Raw genomic sequence first — 17957 nt, forward strand, 5'->3', positions numbered from 1 at the left:
ACGGTCTTTTTATTTTATAATAAAAATTTGATACACTTATTTAGTACATATATACCTTGTTAGTCAACGCTATACCATTTTTTTTGTATCAATATAAAGATGTATGCATTTGTTAATTTCAAGCAAATTAAATATTATGTAAACAATATTCACGTACATGCATGACGCAACACGATACGATACGCTACATTAAATTTTCAAGTTAGTCAAATGAAAAGTAAAAAAATCTCGTGGCCAAAAATTAAAAAATCTTCATGCTAGTGTGATCCTTTTCGTTTCGCCCATGCAGGACTCTGCGCCTCTGTTAGTGGTTTATTTGACTTGACAACGTTCAATGGCTTATAAACTGGCATTGGCCTTGCTTTGACTTCTGCTTGTTTTCTCAATTCCAATTTTTCAGCCTTTTCTCGAACTAATCTGTCCTCTTCGTCCTGTTTTTTTTTCTCCTCGTCTTCAATTTCTTTCTTTTTCAGTTGCTCATCAAATTCTTTTCGCTGTTTTGCTCGTTTGTCCGTATTGAGTTCCGTCAAAATGGCCATGCTTTTCTGCGATATTTTGCATTTAGGTTCGAGAATCTTAGGTACAGCGCCACGATTATGATTTTCTTGATTCTCTAAAACTTTGGATGGTGCAGTTATCTTTTTCGGTGCTACAAATGGAATTGACAGAGATGGCTTGATTAAACTTTTTGATTGCGTTGACAAATTCTCGTGCGATCTCTTCAACTCGGCATTTGGTATTTTCTTGGGAATATTTAATGACTTATTATTACCATTACTTATATTAAAGGATGGTTTAATTGACAGATTTTCCATTGATTTTTTCAATAAATTATCTCGTGATCTTCCCCTAACAAGTACCGGTTTAAATTCTGGAACTTTGTGCGCTTTGAAAATCCTCGCCTTTTTCTCTTCCTCTAACACTTGTTTCATTCTTTCTTCTTTCTTTTTTTGCACTTCTTTGACTCTATTCTCAAAGCTAAGTGATCGAGTAACTGTAATTTTTGTTTTTTTAATAGAATCATCTTTTGGAGCAGCTTTATTCATTGGTGTTTTAACAATAGCTGGCACTGGTCTGGCATGAAATTCAGCTTTAACTTTGTGCTTTTCTTCTTCTTGTATAGCTCTCAATCTTTCTTGTTTTCTTGCTTGCAGCTCCTTATTACGAGCTTCAAAGCTAAATGGAATAATTTTGGTGTTTTTTTTTCTACACTGAGATGGTTCTATTGGAATTCCAAAATGTAAAATTTCTTCATCCTGAAACCACAAACATGTATTTATTATAAATAAATCAGTATTTGTAACATAAATTCCTCTTACCTTGATCAAGACACCTTTATCTGTTGTGCTGACGATAGTCGGAACAGTTTTGGTGTGTACTCTGTGAAGACGTTTGATGTCTTTCTGTGGTGCTGGAGGTTGATTTTTTTTCATCTCTGTCAAATGGAAAGGCTCTGGATTTGTAATTGTTTTTTTCTCAATTTTTTTTAAAGGTGCAGGCTTTCGTAAAATATCCTTACGAACAGGATTAGCTTTAATTGCATTCTGACGAATTTTCTCAAGTTCTAATTTTTCTTGTTCTTCCCTACTTAGTGCTGTAACAGGCCTACTTCTTTTCTTACACATTAGAGCTGGTGATTGTGCTCTTGTTAACTTAAATGACTGTCTACGTAACTGTTCTGTTCTTGTAGTTTTCACTGTTGAATGGAACCTTTGCGGAGTCACACGATGGAAATTTGTTATAGCTTCTGCCATACTTACATACTTAGTTTGCTGCACTGAAACTTTGGCAATACTCAATCGACGTTGATTAGTAATGCTCATACGGCGCTTCATTTGCCTATGCCACGCTGTTCCAGTCAAGGCTGATATTTTCTTTTTGCCACCACTTGCAGGAGCAGTAGTATTTTTGGAAGCAAATGTTGCAACAACTTTGCTTTTTGGAAGTTGCTCAACTCCACTGGCCTTGTGAGTTGGAACTTTTTCTATCTCTTTGGGCTTATTAACTTCTTGTATTTGAATTGGTTCAATTTTTTCCTGCTCTATATTCTCTGCTGGTTTGCCTTGTTTATCTTCCTGTTCTATTTGATCTTGAGAAATTTCATGTTCTGAACTACTTACAGTTACTTCAAGATGTATTTGGGATGTTTGATCAGAAAGAGGACTCTCACCTTCTTCTGAATGAACATTTTCTTTGTCATCCTCACAATATTTGTGTACATGATCTTCAAACTTAACAGATTTCTCCAAATTCAGTTTTGATGTATTGGAAGCTTGTGCGCACATAGATCTTGTTACCCTATTAATAGGTGTTTTAAAAATAGGAGAATCCATCAAACAAGACTTATTGATAGATTTATCACCTTTACTTTTGAAAGACAACTGCAAATTGCTCATAGCTTCTGATAAAACTTTCTCATATGTAGTTTCTTTTATTTGACCTTTTTTATTAATATTAGAAATTTTTGAAGTTTTCGCACACATAGATCTTTGTGGAGTCTTCTGCATTATACTTGTATTATTATAAGAACTCTCATTCAAAGGCTGTTTACTTGAGTTTAGTTTTTTCTGAGAAACATTAGGAGATTCTGAATCAATTGTGTCTAGTTTGTCTCTGTATTCATGCTTTTCATGTTTTTTCAGAAAATAATCATCTAAACAAAGCTGAGGGCTAGGGGTGATAAAATCTGCCCATTGTGGTGCATCTAAGTCATCCATCGGACTGGCTATCAGTTTTCTTAAAATTACAGACTTTGAAAGTGATACAGGTGTAGATACGTCTACAACAGATCTTTGGCTACTATCATCAGTCACCCAAGATTCATCTGTAGCATCAGCATAATCTAGAAAAAACATTACATGAAAATTCAGTTGAACAATTTTCATATAACATAATTTAAATTTTAAATTAATTTAAAATTATCTTAGATGATCAATTTATACAATTTAAAGACTAAAATTTTGAAATGGCATTTTTTTAATTTTAAATTTTAATATGATCAGCATTCTTTGAAATCATAATACTGTCCTAATATTCAGTATGAGGTTTTCTTTTCATAGGGATGTTGTAGCAAATTTATGCTTAAGGATAAACTATTATACGTCAATAATTTGCAGTTACGTAAAATATAGTCATCCTACATTCTTTAAATCTTAAACTAGCTGGAACATCTTTTAATTGTGTCAAAAACTAGATATTGATTGATAATAATGAAATATATGATACGCGTTTATTGAAGAGGTCTCTGTACGTCGTGTACTTTTTTTATCATTGCTGCTTGTTTAATATTCAGTTTTATTCAATTAATAGTGTTATCCCGCATATACTATGGTCTTAAGAATAATTAAAAATTTATAATATGCCGTAAAACCTGAAATTACTTTAGTATGATGAAATCTACAATATATATAGGTTATATTTACCTACAATATTCTCTTAAAGACAAGTAACGGAAAAATTGTATGGAAAAATTGAATACAGATCTTTAATTACAAACTTTAAGCAGAAACATTATTTTATGTTTACCATGAAATTGGTTTGAATGATAACAGTCCAACAGATATCCATATAAAAATTCAGAAAAGAAAAATAGCGAAAAAACAAGCTAAATAATATTGAATTACACATCATACCGTTTGAGGATTCTTTGTTAGGTTTTGCAAGATACGACCCCACGATGGCAGCGTTATAAAACTACAAGTTAAATAACAAAATTTTTCATCTGAAACGAAGATATTCTTGCAACAAACACCACTTTAAAGCATTCACTGATAAACATACAGAAGCTAGCTAGAGAGGACGTGAATCAGGATAGCGCAGAACAACTGACTTTGAATTCAAATAACACAACGGACATCATCAAGTTAAATTCAAAGACGAAACAGACGATTTTTAAGCTTCTCATTGGTCGTCGGAGTTATCGATGTCAGGTTAGCAAACATGCCCAATCGAAATCCGAGAATTACAAAGTCACTATAACTTTTCATTGTTTTTTATTTTGATTTTTTAGACGCATAATATAATTCATTCTGATTCTAATAATACGATAAACGATTGATAAAACTATTTTTTCCAATTTTATTTCTGAAGAGAATGTTTTATTTTGGATTTAAGAACATTTTTTTAAACAATCTTATCGGACACGTATATATTTCACATATCTAACAATATTTTATTTTCATTTGGTACACATTTATTAATTAAAAATTTATTCAATTTTTGTGTATTTAAATTACCATTGCCAACATTACAGACTTAAATTTAAATTTTTAAATTAAAGAAAGGGCATTACATACTTCTGCTCTCGTAGAACTCACTGGAAAGATTTAACCCCCACTCCATAAGATGAAAGGCTCTATCGACGAGTATGTTTTTACATGTGGTTCTGTCGGTTCAGCAGCATTCAGTTCACGGGCAGTCCACCAGTCGCAAGCAATTTGTGTATAGTAAGCAAGCAGCTGTGAAAAGCTAAACAGTGAGCAGAAGATAAAAAAACGTTTCGCTATAGTTCTATCTGAGCATGATTGCAGGAGGCGCTTTGTTATTTTTCCATCCGGTTAGCAAACAAAGCGCTTTGCGTCATCACTATCACTCTAGGAGTGGTTAATTTTTCTGCGTAGTCTAGTAGTTGAGCAATAACATTATTGCCGTCGCACGTGTGTGTTGTGCTGTATTACGCAGCTACGTCATTCGCCTCTCAGACAAAGGATTTTTGAAAAGATGTGGAAACCTTTCGAGCCTGGCAGCTCGCCTATCGACTGGTGCGAGAGCAATTATAACATTTCGCCAAGCATTGCTGAGTTTATGAATACTGTAAGTGTTTTATCATATTTGTTTCCGCGTATAATTATTTATACAACAATCGTCACGCGCTTTTCCTGTTTAATATACAATACATTTCGCTCTTTTAATGCACTCTTGTATAAATGAATTATATATTGAAAATGTTTACAGGAATTTACATTAGTATTTTAAAGTTTGTTTGAATTAACTAAGATTGCGAGATTTTCGGTAAATTTTTTCTTTTATATTTTTTATCTATGTTTGCTTCACATTGTGTGACCCACTCATTCTTATCTTTATTTTATCAAAACCCCTCATTTTCAAGATTAGTATTTTCATTTCCAATTAATAATTGTCAACAAAGAAATTAAAATCTAACGTGATGAAAATAAGTAATTAATTTATTTATTTGTGAATCATGCAGCTAAGCAATGCTCTCTTCTTATTGCTGCCACCTGTGCTGATGCATCTGTTTAAAGATTATGGTCGATTTGTTAATCCTGGAATACATGTAATATGGGTTCTGTTAATGGTAGTTGGAATAAGCAGCGCATACTTCCATGCTACACTTTCATTAGTTGGTAAAAATGATATTTATTAACCATTCATATTTATTATTCCAAGTATGTAGAAAACAATATAAATATTGAAATGGTCTTTCACTTGTTAGGTCAACTTCTTGATGAATTAGCAATTTTATGGGTATACATGGCTGGACTTTGTATGTTTCTCCCAAGAAGATACTTTCCAACAGCAGTAAAAAATAATCGCAAGAAGTTTTCACTATTTGCTAGTATGGCAACCTTGGTAGCTACTGTACTAGCAACTTTTCATCCAGCAATAAATGCATTTGCACTGATGACTCTTGGAATACCAGCTTTTGGATTTATGATTCTTGAACTTAGAAGGTAAGATTGTAACTTGCAAACATGTCAGCAATTTAATGAAAAACAATTTCATGAGAATTTGTAGAAAAAGAATTTTAATAATTTATATTATTTTTAACAGGACAAAGTCTGCCAGAGTTTATAGACTGGGACTTCGTTGTGGTGCTGTTTGGGTCTTAGCAGTTACATGCTGGCTTAATGATAGATTGTTTTGTGATACTTGGCTTAATTTGAACTTTCCTTATCTTCATGCTTTATGGCATTTGCTTATTTTTATCGCGAGTTATACAGCAGCCGTACTATTTGCGTATTTTACTGTTAAAGATGAAAAACCTCATCAGTCACCAATATTGAAATATTGGCCAAGAGATGATTTTGAGCTTGGCATTCCATATGTAACAATAAAAAGTTACATCAAAGTTGATACCAAGAGTTATATATAAAGATTTCATTTTTCCATATATGATTCGATGTTTGTAAACCAAAAGTCAAAACTAATATATATTCTAAGGAGTACTATGAGATGGATTGTGCTATTGAGACTGAGATGAGCTTTTTATAATTATTGTAATGACCTATATAACTTATATAAATCAATTAGTTAAAAAGGTCAAAATCACCACAACTTTTATATAGTTGAATGTAATACTGATCTGTGACTGAAACAAAGAGAATACTATAACGTATTCAAGATTAAAGAAACTTTTATTAGAAATATTTGTGATATAAATATATATGGTATAGTTATTATATATACGATATACACTTGAATTTCAATGAATTACTTTAAGAAATATGTAGAAAAAAACGATAATTTATTTATGAGTGATTATATTTGATGCTAATATATTAATCAAGTTTATTTTTTAATGTTATTGTCTTACTATAAGTATTTGTAAACATTGTTTTAGATCGTGAGTGAACTATGCGAAAAAAAATTTAAACAGAAATTCTATTAAAAATATTTATACCAAGAAAGTTTTTACTTAATGTACAATATGTTTTTAGAATAATTACTAACATATTTTTTTAAATAAAAAGTTGGTTCTAAATCTGCCATCATCTTATTCTTTATAGACTTATCGTATTACTATTGTATAGACCTTTTAAGTTTTGGTTATCAAAGCCTGGCACCTTATGTTAGGATTTCACTTAGATACATACTAAGGATCGAAATCACCTGGTGGAATTTCTGTAATTGTATTTTATTAAACATATATTCGTTACAAAAGCCAAAAAATTATTTTTCAATTTATCACAGAACTTTTGTTCATAATTTAACTATTTTTAAACGATATACAAATAATATAAAGAATGTTTTGAAATACTCTATAAACAATTACATCGATTCTCCTCTATATATAACAACGTTATTGTCAGTTTCATAGATTTTAACTTCGTAAAGCAACTCTGGTTTAGACAGCAATTTTTTAATTTCATCAAATACGTAAATAGCAACGTTTTCAGTGGTGGAAACGATATTTTTGAAGTACGGAACGTCTTTGTCTAAATTTTTGTGATCGAGTTGGTCCATCAAAATTTTTTTCATATATACCTTCAAGTCGGAAATGTTCATGACCATTCCGGTTTTTAAATCTACAGGACCTCTCACAGTTACTTCCACTGTAAAAAAAAAGTATTGGTATAACACATTCATATTAAAAATCAAGTTTTTTCCATAATGACATAAAGTTTCTTATCTCTTAACGAAAAATCTTACCGGTGTAATTATGTCCGTGACCCCAAAAATTATTGCACTTTCCATAGATGTTTTGATTCTCTGCGTCGCTAAGTTGAGAACTACAATTAAAAAAAAAAATCAAAAATTATGAATTTGCACAATTTGCAATCACTGTTATAATTCAGTTTAATGTAATAACGTAACTAAAGAACGGTACTTAGAAACACAAGCAGAGAAAAAAATCAACAAGTGTTGCTCAACAGGTTTGTTACATAAAAACAGCATTAAGCATGATAGTTAAAGTTATCATAACTGAAAATACATTTTAATAATCGAATTGACCAACCTATGAAGTCTGTGGCATGAAGATATGGACTCTTTGCGCGTCAAATAAGCAATTGGCCCAGTCATCTTTCAATATCTTAACGTATTATTACGAAAAGCTCTTCACTCGTTGACGCGTAAACTGAGACTAACACACCGCGTTCCATTCATGCGCGTAGACACGGAATACCGTATAATATTGATCGCAAGGCTTTAAAACAGTGTGAAGTTGGCTTTATCCTGAATGAAAAAAGCTGTTTTCTTGTCCGTGCGCGTGACGAATTGATTGATCCATAGCTTTTTCTTCGTGAGATACAATTAAGGCGAATAAAAATTTGTCACTCTATAGGAAACTCCAATTAGCAACTAAATAAACTTTAATGAAAATTCTCTCCACTTGATACTAATTAGCTCGTTTTAACGATAAACCTACATTTTCCATTTACTTAAAACTTATTGATTCAAATGACTCGAAATGTTAAATTGGTAAGATACATTAATAATTTTATGAATAAAAATGACATGCATTGAATATTATATGGATTATTAAAATTATAATAATAAAAATAAAAATAATATCTTCAATTTGATCAAGTATAAAACAATGATGATCTTATAACATAAATTTATTCTTTGCTACTACACAAACGGTATACCAGTTGAAATGTTCTAAGAAAATTTCCAATTTTTATTTGCTTTCAAAATCCAAGAATAAAATATATGCGCGGATATATAGACTATAGACATATAGAATATAGACAATGAATTTGTTTTTCCACTATCAATGAAAATATTATATCGAGATTAGGTATTGCAATTCGCAGTTTTCGCACGTCACATAGACCAGCTCAAATATTTTAGTATTATAACGAATAAAAACTATGAACTGATGTATATCTTTAGTTGCGAAGTTTTATATAAGCTATTATTATGTAATAATTAACGGGTTCGATGTGTGTGCAATAAGATGCATATTAAAGTAACGTTATGGATTTTTGTAGAAAGACGTTATTACAATTTTCTTAGTAAAATAGTATTTTTTCTATACAATACCGCAGGATAGAATATTGAAACGAACTCAAGTAGTCTCAATCAATATTTCATAATCATAAAAGTGTTAATTGTGAATATCTGGCATAACGCATTTCTTCTACGTAATATTCTTTAAAATTTATGTTTATCAATAATATATTATAGTGAAGAATTTAGCAATAATACAAAACACTCGCAAAATAGAGTAACTTGTTACTACATTAAAATGGACGCATGCATACAATGTTCAAAAATATTTTCATTTTTTCAAGTAAACATTGGTTAATTATTTCACCGAAATATATAAGAAATTAATTTTCATTTAAAAAAGCTTATGTTGTACGGTTCAATTTTTATCATCTTAAGCACGCATGTACAACATATTTCTATATATTTGATCGTTGTTCAAACCATATACAGTCGCATTCGAACAAGTCGAGAAATTCAAAGTGTCATGGTCGACACTGCACACATGCGCATTGGGTTATCGGCATTTCAGACAGAGACTCACCGCCATCTAGTAAAGTAAAGTAAAACTCCTTACTCCATTATACGTATTAGTGGTCAATGGTCATGCCATTCAATGACAGAGGGAAACGTGCGTCTAGTTCGCTACTTTGCCAACACGGGACGCTCGAACCAGTCGCCTAAATATGGCACGCACTACAGCATTGCGGTTAGCAGTGCTGGGCATCGATGGTTTATATCGAAAAAAAGAGCTCCCTAGAGCTGACTTCAGTTTGTACACTGGAGCTCTTTCCGATTCCACTCGTTCCACGGTTCCGTTCAGTTTTGAATTGAGAAAAAAAAGATTGTCATGCACTTGCATGTAAAAAGTATTAAATTACAATTATTTTCTAATTTTTTTTGTATATCTTAATTTTTGTATTAATAATTTTATTTACTTTATTTGGATTATTGTTTATATTTTTGTTTTATAAATTACTGAATTGTGTAATGCAGAAAATTTATTACTAGTTATTATTATTGTTATTATAAAAATGTTCTAATTAAAAAAATAAAATGATACTATCAGTTATTATATTTTGTTATAGATTATCTAGAAGAAATTATGATAGGAGTAGTATAATTATAATTTATATAATAATTTATAATAAATACACATTTTTCTTACGTTATTTATTCAACATTGATCAAATTATATATATATATTCTGATAACAATTCCTAAATACTCTTATAAAAAATAATATATATATATATATATAATTTATTGAATAACTTAATCTTATTGTATTTAACCGAATATCGAAAATTATGAAAAATACACATAGCTAAATTGCTTAGATGTTTAAATTTATATTTATTATTTGCTTAATTGTTTAAATATACAATATGCAAGTCGGTCCAGACGATCTCCTTGCAATGAATACAATAAAAATACATTTTCAATTATTAGCAGATCATAAATGTTGCATAAAACTAAAGAAATAGTTGATTCAACAGGTTTCCATACTTTTTTTTGAAGAAATATTCGTTTTACAATTATCCTAGAATAAACAGCTGTTGACAGTCTAATAGTCGGCCCAGATGATCTCCGTGCAAAGAGTGCATGAAAAATACATTTGCAATTGTTAGCAGATCATAAATGTTTATTAAACTACGGAAATAGTCCATTAAACAGTTTTCCATACCTTTTTCAGAAGAAATACTCATTCTACAATTTATACCAAAATAAACAGCGATTGACAGTCCAATACTCGGTCCAGATGATCTCCGTGCAAAGAGTACATAAAAAATAAATATGTCAATTTTAGCATATCATAAATGTTTTATAAAACTAAGGAAATAGTCCATTCAATCTAAGATGGAGTTTAGCTAAACATGAATATTAGAGTTATTTTTATTGAGACAAAGGTTACATTAGAAAATATTGCTAAGAAAATAGTATACTCAGCGTGGGTGTAATCACCGCAACTAAAGAAAGTATCAACTTCGAAAAGAAATAATTAAACTTCAAATGAAATTTCGTTTGTGAATGTTACTTAAAATGACAATTTGTGACTACTTTCGTATACTTGCCGAAACATATTCAGATAATGGCTTCAGTAAATGGAAAATCAAAATTAATTTATACTTCGATTGCTGATAGCGCTACCATTTTAACACACGATATAGCTTTTATAGAACGTTTATTGGTACCTAAGCTCGAAACGAACATTCATGCCCTTGATGTGAAAGACATCGCAAATAAAAAGAAACATCGTTGAAGACAAACTGTTCATGTAAAATTCGACAGTTTTCATAACCCTGATTTGACAGCTAATTTGTATAACAAACTTCCTCGCTCCTCTCTTTGAAGCATCGATGTTCGATTGAATGCTACAGTGAGCAAAGATAAATTGAATTTAATAAGACGAGAAAAAAAGCTTACTATTAAAACACCATTTACATTATTGGCTTAATTTTTTTAAATTACTTACCACTGTTAGTTTACCTTAAAGTTGAATAAAAATATAAAAGTCTTAAAGAAGCCTTTATGAACGATAGATCGTTTGCAACCTGAAAAATGCATTGATAATATTTTAATATTTACCAATTAATTACGTATTCGTAAAACGCTTGAAAAAAATTTATAAATGAATCTTTCTTTGACTCTGCATTAATTGTATATATAATTATAAATATTATTAAAGAAATGTTTATTACTTACGTGTATTGCAATGTACGTATAACTTTTTAAATATCAAAAAATGGATTTACACAATAATATCAATAATGTCAATTTCTGAAATTAATACAATTTTTATGCACAATAAACACTCTTTATAACCGTTAAAAAAACAACTGATACTAATAGAAGCACGATGTTGCTCTCTAGCCGGCACAAAAGAAACAAATTCGCTCGTTCGATCGTCATTCGGCGGGAAGGCTCGGGTTGTTTTGTTTACATTGCGAATTGCGGAAGTCGTGTATATCATAATAGAATGGGAGTCTGGTATTTAAATAATTTTTATAATTTCATTTCAATATTTAATGACAAATTAAATAATACTCTGTAAATGCTAGAGAATAATTCATTTTTAATAATTATAAAATCAGAAAAGAGTGAAAACAAGGTTACTAAAAAATTACTTTTTATAATTAATTACAGTTTTTATTATTTATTATTTATTACTCTTCAACAATTTTACAATACATTGTATATATAAATAAAATTTTTTTACATGCTAATATGCGAAAAGTATTTTCTTTTAGAATTCATAATTCAGTGGAACCTTGGAACGAACGAAATCGGAAAGAGCTTTTTCAGTGTACAAACTGAAGTCAGCTCTAGGGAGCTCTTTTTTTCGATATAAACCATCGATGCCCAGCCCTGGCGGTTAGCAATCTCTCCGGCTCTCCCAATAGTGGACTCAAAGACAAATGCATGCTTCCAAACATAACCTATTATGTAAACAAATGTGATAGCACTAATTGGTAGCAAGTTGAAAATGTTTTCAAAACAATTTCATTCTTCTCCATTGGTTTAAAGAATTTGATAACGTGAATTTGTACATGAAACGTGTGTACTATTATTAAAAATTACAGTTATTAATTCTATTTATTTATATTAGAAATTATTTATCATTATTTCATGTAAAATTGTAATGAATATAATTTTTATTTTCAGAACAAAATGACGAGACCTATAGATTTAACTATTTGGAGAAAAATAAAATCTCTACTTGGAGTAACTACTGGTGCAACAATTATTTTTAGTGGAATATCTTTGTATCAAGGAAATGAAAAGTATTACAAAGAAATTTTTATGCCTCTGGTGCGGTTGATTGATCCAGAAACTGCTCACAGAGCTGCAATTATAACAGCCAAATTGGGTTTGATACCAACACAGAAACATGCAGACCCTCATATATTACATTCAAGCTTGTGGGGTTTACACTTTCAAAATCCCCTTGGTATGGCTGCTGGTTTTGACAAACATGCAGAAGCTATTGAGGGACTTCATAAGATGGGTTTTGGTTTTGTTGAAATAGGTACATGTATTTTCCCATAATGATTATCTTATGCTAAGTATAAATATGTGTCCTCTTTTACAAATAACTTAATGACTTAATAATACTTACATAATGTTATACATATTGATATTTATGTTCTAATAGTTAAACCGAGTACTGTTTGTATGTTAATTTATATAAAATTATTGTATACCAGATTATCATTTAGAAAATTTGTTCATTAATTTTAATAGGTGATGAGTTATTTTATAGTTATTTTTATTGAATGTATTTTAATATTATTGAATTGTTAACATTAATATATATTTCAGTTTAATATTATTCGCTGAGTAGAATTCATTAATATTACATTTTAGTTTTGTATTAATCTTTTTAAGATGTCTTAAAAAATGTAACGTGAAATATATTTAATTTTGAATGAATTAATATTTTCGACACTCCGTGCGGAAAGTGCGTTTTTCCCGCACGCTCGGCAAAAAACGTACGTTGAAAATCGCACTTTCCACACGTCGTATCAAAAAATACGGTACGGCACATGTTCGGGAAAGAGTTTCTCGTCTCGTGTACTATTCCACCCTCGCTTTGCTCGGGCGTAAACGCTACACGAGACTAGAATCTACTTTCCCGCACTTTTATCGTAATGTACTAATTCTTTGAAATTTTGTATTTTGAAGTATATCAGTATGATATTCAATCCATTCTTTTGATATACATAACTTATCAGATATCTTACTTATCAATTTAAAAATGTGTAATTAACAAATTATTTTAAGTACCCATTACTAACAACGGAATTCAAGAACTTATGTTTTAAAATTTAAATATTAAATCACAATAAATTATAAAAATAAAATTAGAAATATTTTTAGGCTCTGTAACACCAGAACCACAACCAGGCAACTCAAAACCTCGAGTATTTCGATTACCAGAGGATCAAGCTATTATCAATCGTTACGGTTTCAATAGTGATGGTCACGAAGTTGTCCACTCGCGCTTGAAAGCTCTGAAAAATTCCAATTTTAGTGGTATCGTTGGTGTTAACCTCGGCAAAAACAAACTAGCTACGGATCCCGTTCATGATTACGTTGAAGGCATACGTAAATTTTCTGATGTAGCTGATTACTTCGTTATTAATGTGTCTAGTCCCAATACTCCTGGTTTACGAAATCTTCAAAGAAAAAATGATCTTCAAGAGTTGTTACAGGAAGTTAACAAAATCAGAGCAACAACAGACAAAAAGCCACCTCTTTTACTCAAAATAGCACCTGATCTTTCCAAAGACGAACAGCAAGACGTTGCCGATGTTATACAGCAAACAAATACCAAAGTTGACGGAATCATCATCTCTAACACGACTTTAAGTCGTAAAAGTCTCATAAATAACACTGTAAGTTATAAATAAAGTTATTACAAAAATTCATTGATATAAGTTTAAAAATTGTATTGTACGAGTTACTATATTTGTTTTTTATTTAACCTACTGATTATTACAAAAAACACAGAATTTTATTAAAATACATAATAAAATCGTATTACTCTTTGAAATTCGTTATAATTATTATTTTGAATTATAGGCCAAAAATGAAGCTGGCGGATTAAGTGGAGCACCAGTATCTAACATGTCAACAGAAATGATTGCTAATATGTATAAGCTTACGAAAGGTCTCATTCCAATTATTGGAGTCGGTGGCATATTTGATGGCGAAGATGCTTATACCAAGATCAAAGCTGGAGCGTCTCTAATACAGATTTATACATCGTTTGCATATCATGGACCACCAATCGTTTCAAAAATTAAAGAACAACTTGGACAGTTACTTACCAAAGACGGGCACAATTCAATTGCCGATGCAGTCGGAATAGAAGCAAAAAAGGTTTTGTCTGAAGTAAAGTAATAAAACACAATGGTAGCTTTCGTACATTTATATGTTTCTATATTTCAATATATTACATTAAAAAATTTGATCGAATGAAATACTGTAAATAGAATTTCTTTATTTAGTTAAATTTTATTCTAAAAGTTTAGTCAATAGTAGAATTTAACATTCACGAAATTTTAAAATTACATTCAAGTCGCTTTAATGATAAAAGATCGAAGCTATCAGATGTAATATTGTATATTTATCTGATCTAATATTGTATACACATTTATTTTTATATTTTTATAACATTAGCTTTATTAGCGTATACTCAATTCTGGTACTCAAAGTGCATCATGTAAATATTTTTTATTGCATGTTTAAACATTCTGTATAAAACTATTTTTATGATTGTTGAAATAAATGCAATGATATAAAAGTTTTAGTTTATTTTACATATCATTTGTAAAATATTTTTTTGGAATTCATTTTTTTTACTTCTTCGGAAGTTTTTTTTTTAATTTATAATAGTAATCTTATAGATTTTTGTATTTTTTGTTTACATGTTAATTTCTCTAGACCTAAAATTTATGAAAGCTTTAGCTGTATATTTTACAAAATACGGTAATATAATTATGATGTTCTTTTACACTGCCCAATTATTACAATGAAGTAACTATTAAAATGTAGGATCTATTAAGAAATTAATTAAATTTCGCGACGGTCCTAGACTATTTTCATGGCTTAGATTCACACTAATTCAATCCCGGGAGCGGTTGATCATTAGTTGGCGAATGTGTAAATATACAAAGCATGAGTCATTCGCAAGAGCGACTAGATCGAAAACATGAACAGCTAGACAATAAACTCGATCAAAAGAAATCTATGTAAAAATTTCAAGGTCTTTCAAAAGTCACTTTTGAAATTTATAAACGATTTGAATGCGTTTATTAAGAATATTACTAACAATTGAAATAATGAATGATTAGAAATACAAAATTTCAAATAAAATAAAATTTATAAAATAAAATACACTATAGAAAATGAGAATTTGAATTGTAAATAACTGTTTTTACATGAAAGTTAGTCAACAATTGAGTATGAGTGTGTTATTTAAACATTTTATATTGATTATAAATTTAAGCGAAAATCACAAGTAATGAAAACTCTATCATTGTCTGAGTTTAATTATTTATAACTATGAAATTGATTTGTTTAATGCATAATAGAATTATTAATGCAATCATTTATTTAAAATTCCAAAGAAACTAACAAATTTAATTTGGTATCATTTAAAAAGTGTGTTTGATGAATACAAATTATTCCTCAGATATTTATTATACTATTGTTGAACATTTGAACTATATTTGTTCGGGATAAGGAAGAGTGAAATGGTAGTTGATTGACAGAGTGATGGTGTATTTAAAGGTATAAATGTTGTCATTTAATGGTCGAATAAATTCATTACAAAACAAACTTGATTAAGTCCCTAAGTACATGAAACACTTAATACTAATGCGAGTTGAGACGAACGTTAATCTCATTACAAACTAAGCCGCGACGGAATTACTAAACACGCTCGCACCTGTGAAAAACGGCCGCTCTGAGCAACAAAACCACCCGATCGCTCAAGCGTCCGAAAGAGAGAGCGCAACTGACTGTTTCGGCCGCCGAGAGAAGTCTTTTTTTGCCTTCTCTTTCCACTCCGTCTCCCTGACTAGGACGTGTCCTGTTTTCCGCCGGATTTTCCGCTACGAACCTCGATCACCCTGGCCTCTTCTATATGGCCCAAATAGGTGAGGGCGTAATTTTCTTCGGCCGTTTGGCCAATTGTGCGCGCGGCGTACCACCCCGCTCCTCGTGTGACGCTGCCGATCGGCCTCGGTGAGGCCCGATTTGGCCCCCCGTTCCGCAGATTCGAGTGATGGGAGCAATGGGCTCCCAATCTTTTCGGGTATCGGACGCGAAAACCGAGATGTTATCGTCCCAATACCCAAACACGGCCGCGAGCTCGCTTATTTATAAGTGCTCACGGCGCGTGGTGGCATGCGTCGAGGGCGGTGATAGTGGCGTTGCGTCTTCAACGACGAGGCAGGGCATTAGCCACTGCATGACGTGGGCATACAAAGGGAATGAAAGCGTGGGAGACTACTCAGCGGCCGGCGTTATTTGTGAAGCTGCAAAAGGCCCAAGGTAACGAACGGAAACTCGGGAGCTTGCGCGATGAAGTGGTTTTGCTTCTCGCTATTTACATTTTCGCTGTCAATACAATACATATCTACATCCACATTAAATACATAAATAACCTCTGCAACTATTTCTGCTTTCTTACACCTATTATAATAATTATTATTTTAATTTTTATTCCACATTGTTAATCTAGCAACATTAAAAAATATATAGCATATTGTTGGTATTATTTTACAATTCAAGTAGAGCTGTTGAACTAATTTTTCTCTTTTTCGATATACTTTTTTGTTGGGAAGAATAAAATTGCATTAAGATTTAAGTTCCTACATCTGTAAATACCAATGTTTAAAAGATAGCTGTGCTATCTCGCCGTGACATCGTCGTCGATCAAAACGTGTGACACACACGCTCTCCGCCTGCACCCTCATTATCTTCTCCGCATTTCTCTTTAATTCGATTGTTTGTACAACCCGCGCGCGCTCCATCGACCGCGCCAAATTCCCCGTAAACGCGTTGCACACATTTTCGGTATGTGCTAGAAAAACGCGACTTTTTCGAACTATAACGCGCGCTAATGAATGTCTATTCCCGAAGCAGTTACTTGTCCGGAATAATATTTTAATCAAATTGCAACATTATATAAGCATCAAAATCCGAAAAGTTCAATGGCAAATTTAAAATGTAGTGAATTCACAAAGCGTGATAGCGAACTTTCGCAATTTTAATGTTAGGGATAAATTCACACACCCACCTCATGTATAAATTTAATAGGCCCGTTCGCGTCGCAAACAACAGCACTCTTAATCCAATCTTACGTGCGGCACGGTCAATCAATCAATTTCAATGAATGGTCGGAGTTCTCTTCGATCTTTATTTCAATTTCGTTTGCTGTCTTGTCTAGCGAATCACCTCCTATCCTTTAATACTAGATAGACATCTCTGGGAATTTATCCCTCCTAGAGAAAGATCCTACGAGTGTTACTTCTTACTTAATTTATCAACAATATTGAAATCCTTGAGAAACTCTCCAAAATTTCTCATGACGCTGCACAGGCTCTTTGCTTGACAGCACGATTGAGTCTTATAGAGATTCTCACAAACAACATCAAACGAAGGTTTAGTTTTGCAAAAAACTAACTATATCTTTCGATGAATTTCAATTAATTCATGGTAGAGAGTGACGAATTAATGCCCCGATGCTGTTGAAGCCAGTATTCCTTACA

General features: G+C 31.3%; 4 protein-coding genes across 5 annotated transcripts; 2 read left to right on the top strand and 2 right to left on the bottom strand.

Annotated features, from left to right (window-relative positions):
• LOC131667700 (targeting protein for Xklp2-like) lies at nucleotides 1–4422 on the bottom strand. Of its 2 annotated transcripts, none has more exons than XM_058941316.1 (3): nucleotides 4296–4422; nucleotides 1320–2842; nucleotides 1–1256 (listed from the first exon to the last, which is right to left on the bottom strand). In XM_058941316.1, the coding sequence occupies exons 1-3, from the start codon at nucleotides 4339–4341 to the stop codon at nucleotides 258–260; spliced, it is 2568 nt and encodes an 855-aa protein (XP_058797299.1). In that variant the 5' UTR covers nucleotides 4342–4422; the 3' UTR covers nucleotides 1–257. The 2 variants fall into 2 exon arrangements, with proteins under 2 accessions (XP_058797299.1, XP_058797300.1); XM_058941317.1 differs by lacking the exon at nucleotides 4296–4422 and adding an exon at nucleotides 3633–3906.
• A 255-nt stretch (nucleotides 4423–4677) lies between these two features.
• LOC131667702 (alkaline ceramidase) lies at nucleotides 4678–6617 on the top strand. The gene is made up of 4 exons (XM_058941320.1): nucleotides 4678–4812; nucleotides 5207–5363; nucleotides 5453–5690; nucleotides 5791–6617. The coding sequence occupies exons 1-4, from the start codon at nucleotides 4720–4722 to the stop codon at nucleotides 6110–6112; spliced, it is 810 nt and encodes a 269-aa protein (XP_058797303.1). The 5' UTR covers nucleotides 4678–4719; the 3' UTR covers nucleotides 6113–6617.
• Nucleotides 6618–6872: 255 nt separating this feature from the next.
• Nucleotides 6873–7864, bottom strand: LOC131667704 (6-pyruvoyl tetrahydrobiopterin synthase). Its single transcript, XM_058941326.1, has 3 exons — nucleotides 7697–7864; nucleotides 7390–7469; nucleotides 6873–7292 (listed from the first exon to the last, which is right to left on the bottom strand). Exons 1-3 carry the CDS (start codon nucleotides 7759–7761, stop codon nucleotides 7009–7011), a joined length of 429 nt encoding a protein of 142 aa, XP_058797309.1. The 5' UTR covers nucleotides 7762–7864; the 3' UTR covers nucleotides 6873–7008.
• Nucleotides 7865–12081: 4217 nt separating this feature from the next.
• LOC131667762 (dihydroorotate dehydrogenase (quinone), mitochondrial) lies at nucleotides 12082–14891 on the top strand. The gene is made up of 4 exons (XM_058941432.1): nucleotides 12082–12231; nucleotides 12340–12703; nucleotides 13555–14072; nucleotides 14260–14891. The coding sequence occupies exons 2-4, from the start codon at nucleotides 12346–12348 to the stop codon at nucleotides 14578–14580; spliced, it is 1197 nt and encodes a 398-aa protein (XP_058797415.1). The 5' UTR covers nucleotides 12082–12231; nucleotides 12340–12345; the 3' UTR covers nucleotides 14581–14891.
• Nucleotides 14892–17957: the final 3066 nt, after the last annotated feature.

The sequence above is a fragment of the Phymastichus coffea genome, unplaced genomic scaffold (genome assembly GCF_024137745.1).
Source record: "Phymastichus coffea isolate CEN01 unplaced genomic scaffold, Cenicafe_Pcof_1.1 PCOF00070, whole genome shotgun sequence".
Classification (NCBI taxonomy): domain Eukaryota; kingdom Metazoa; phylum Arthropoda; class Insecta; order Hymenoptera; family Eulophidae; genus Phymastichus; species Phymastichus coffea.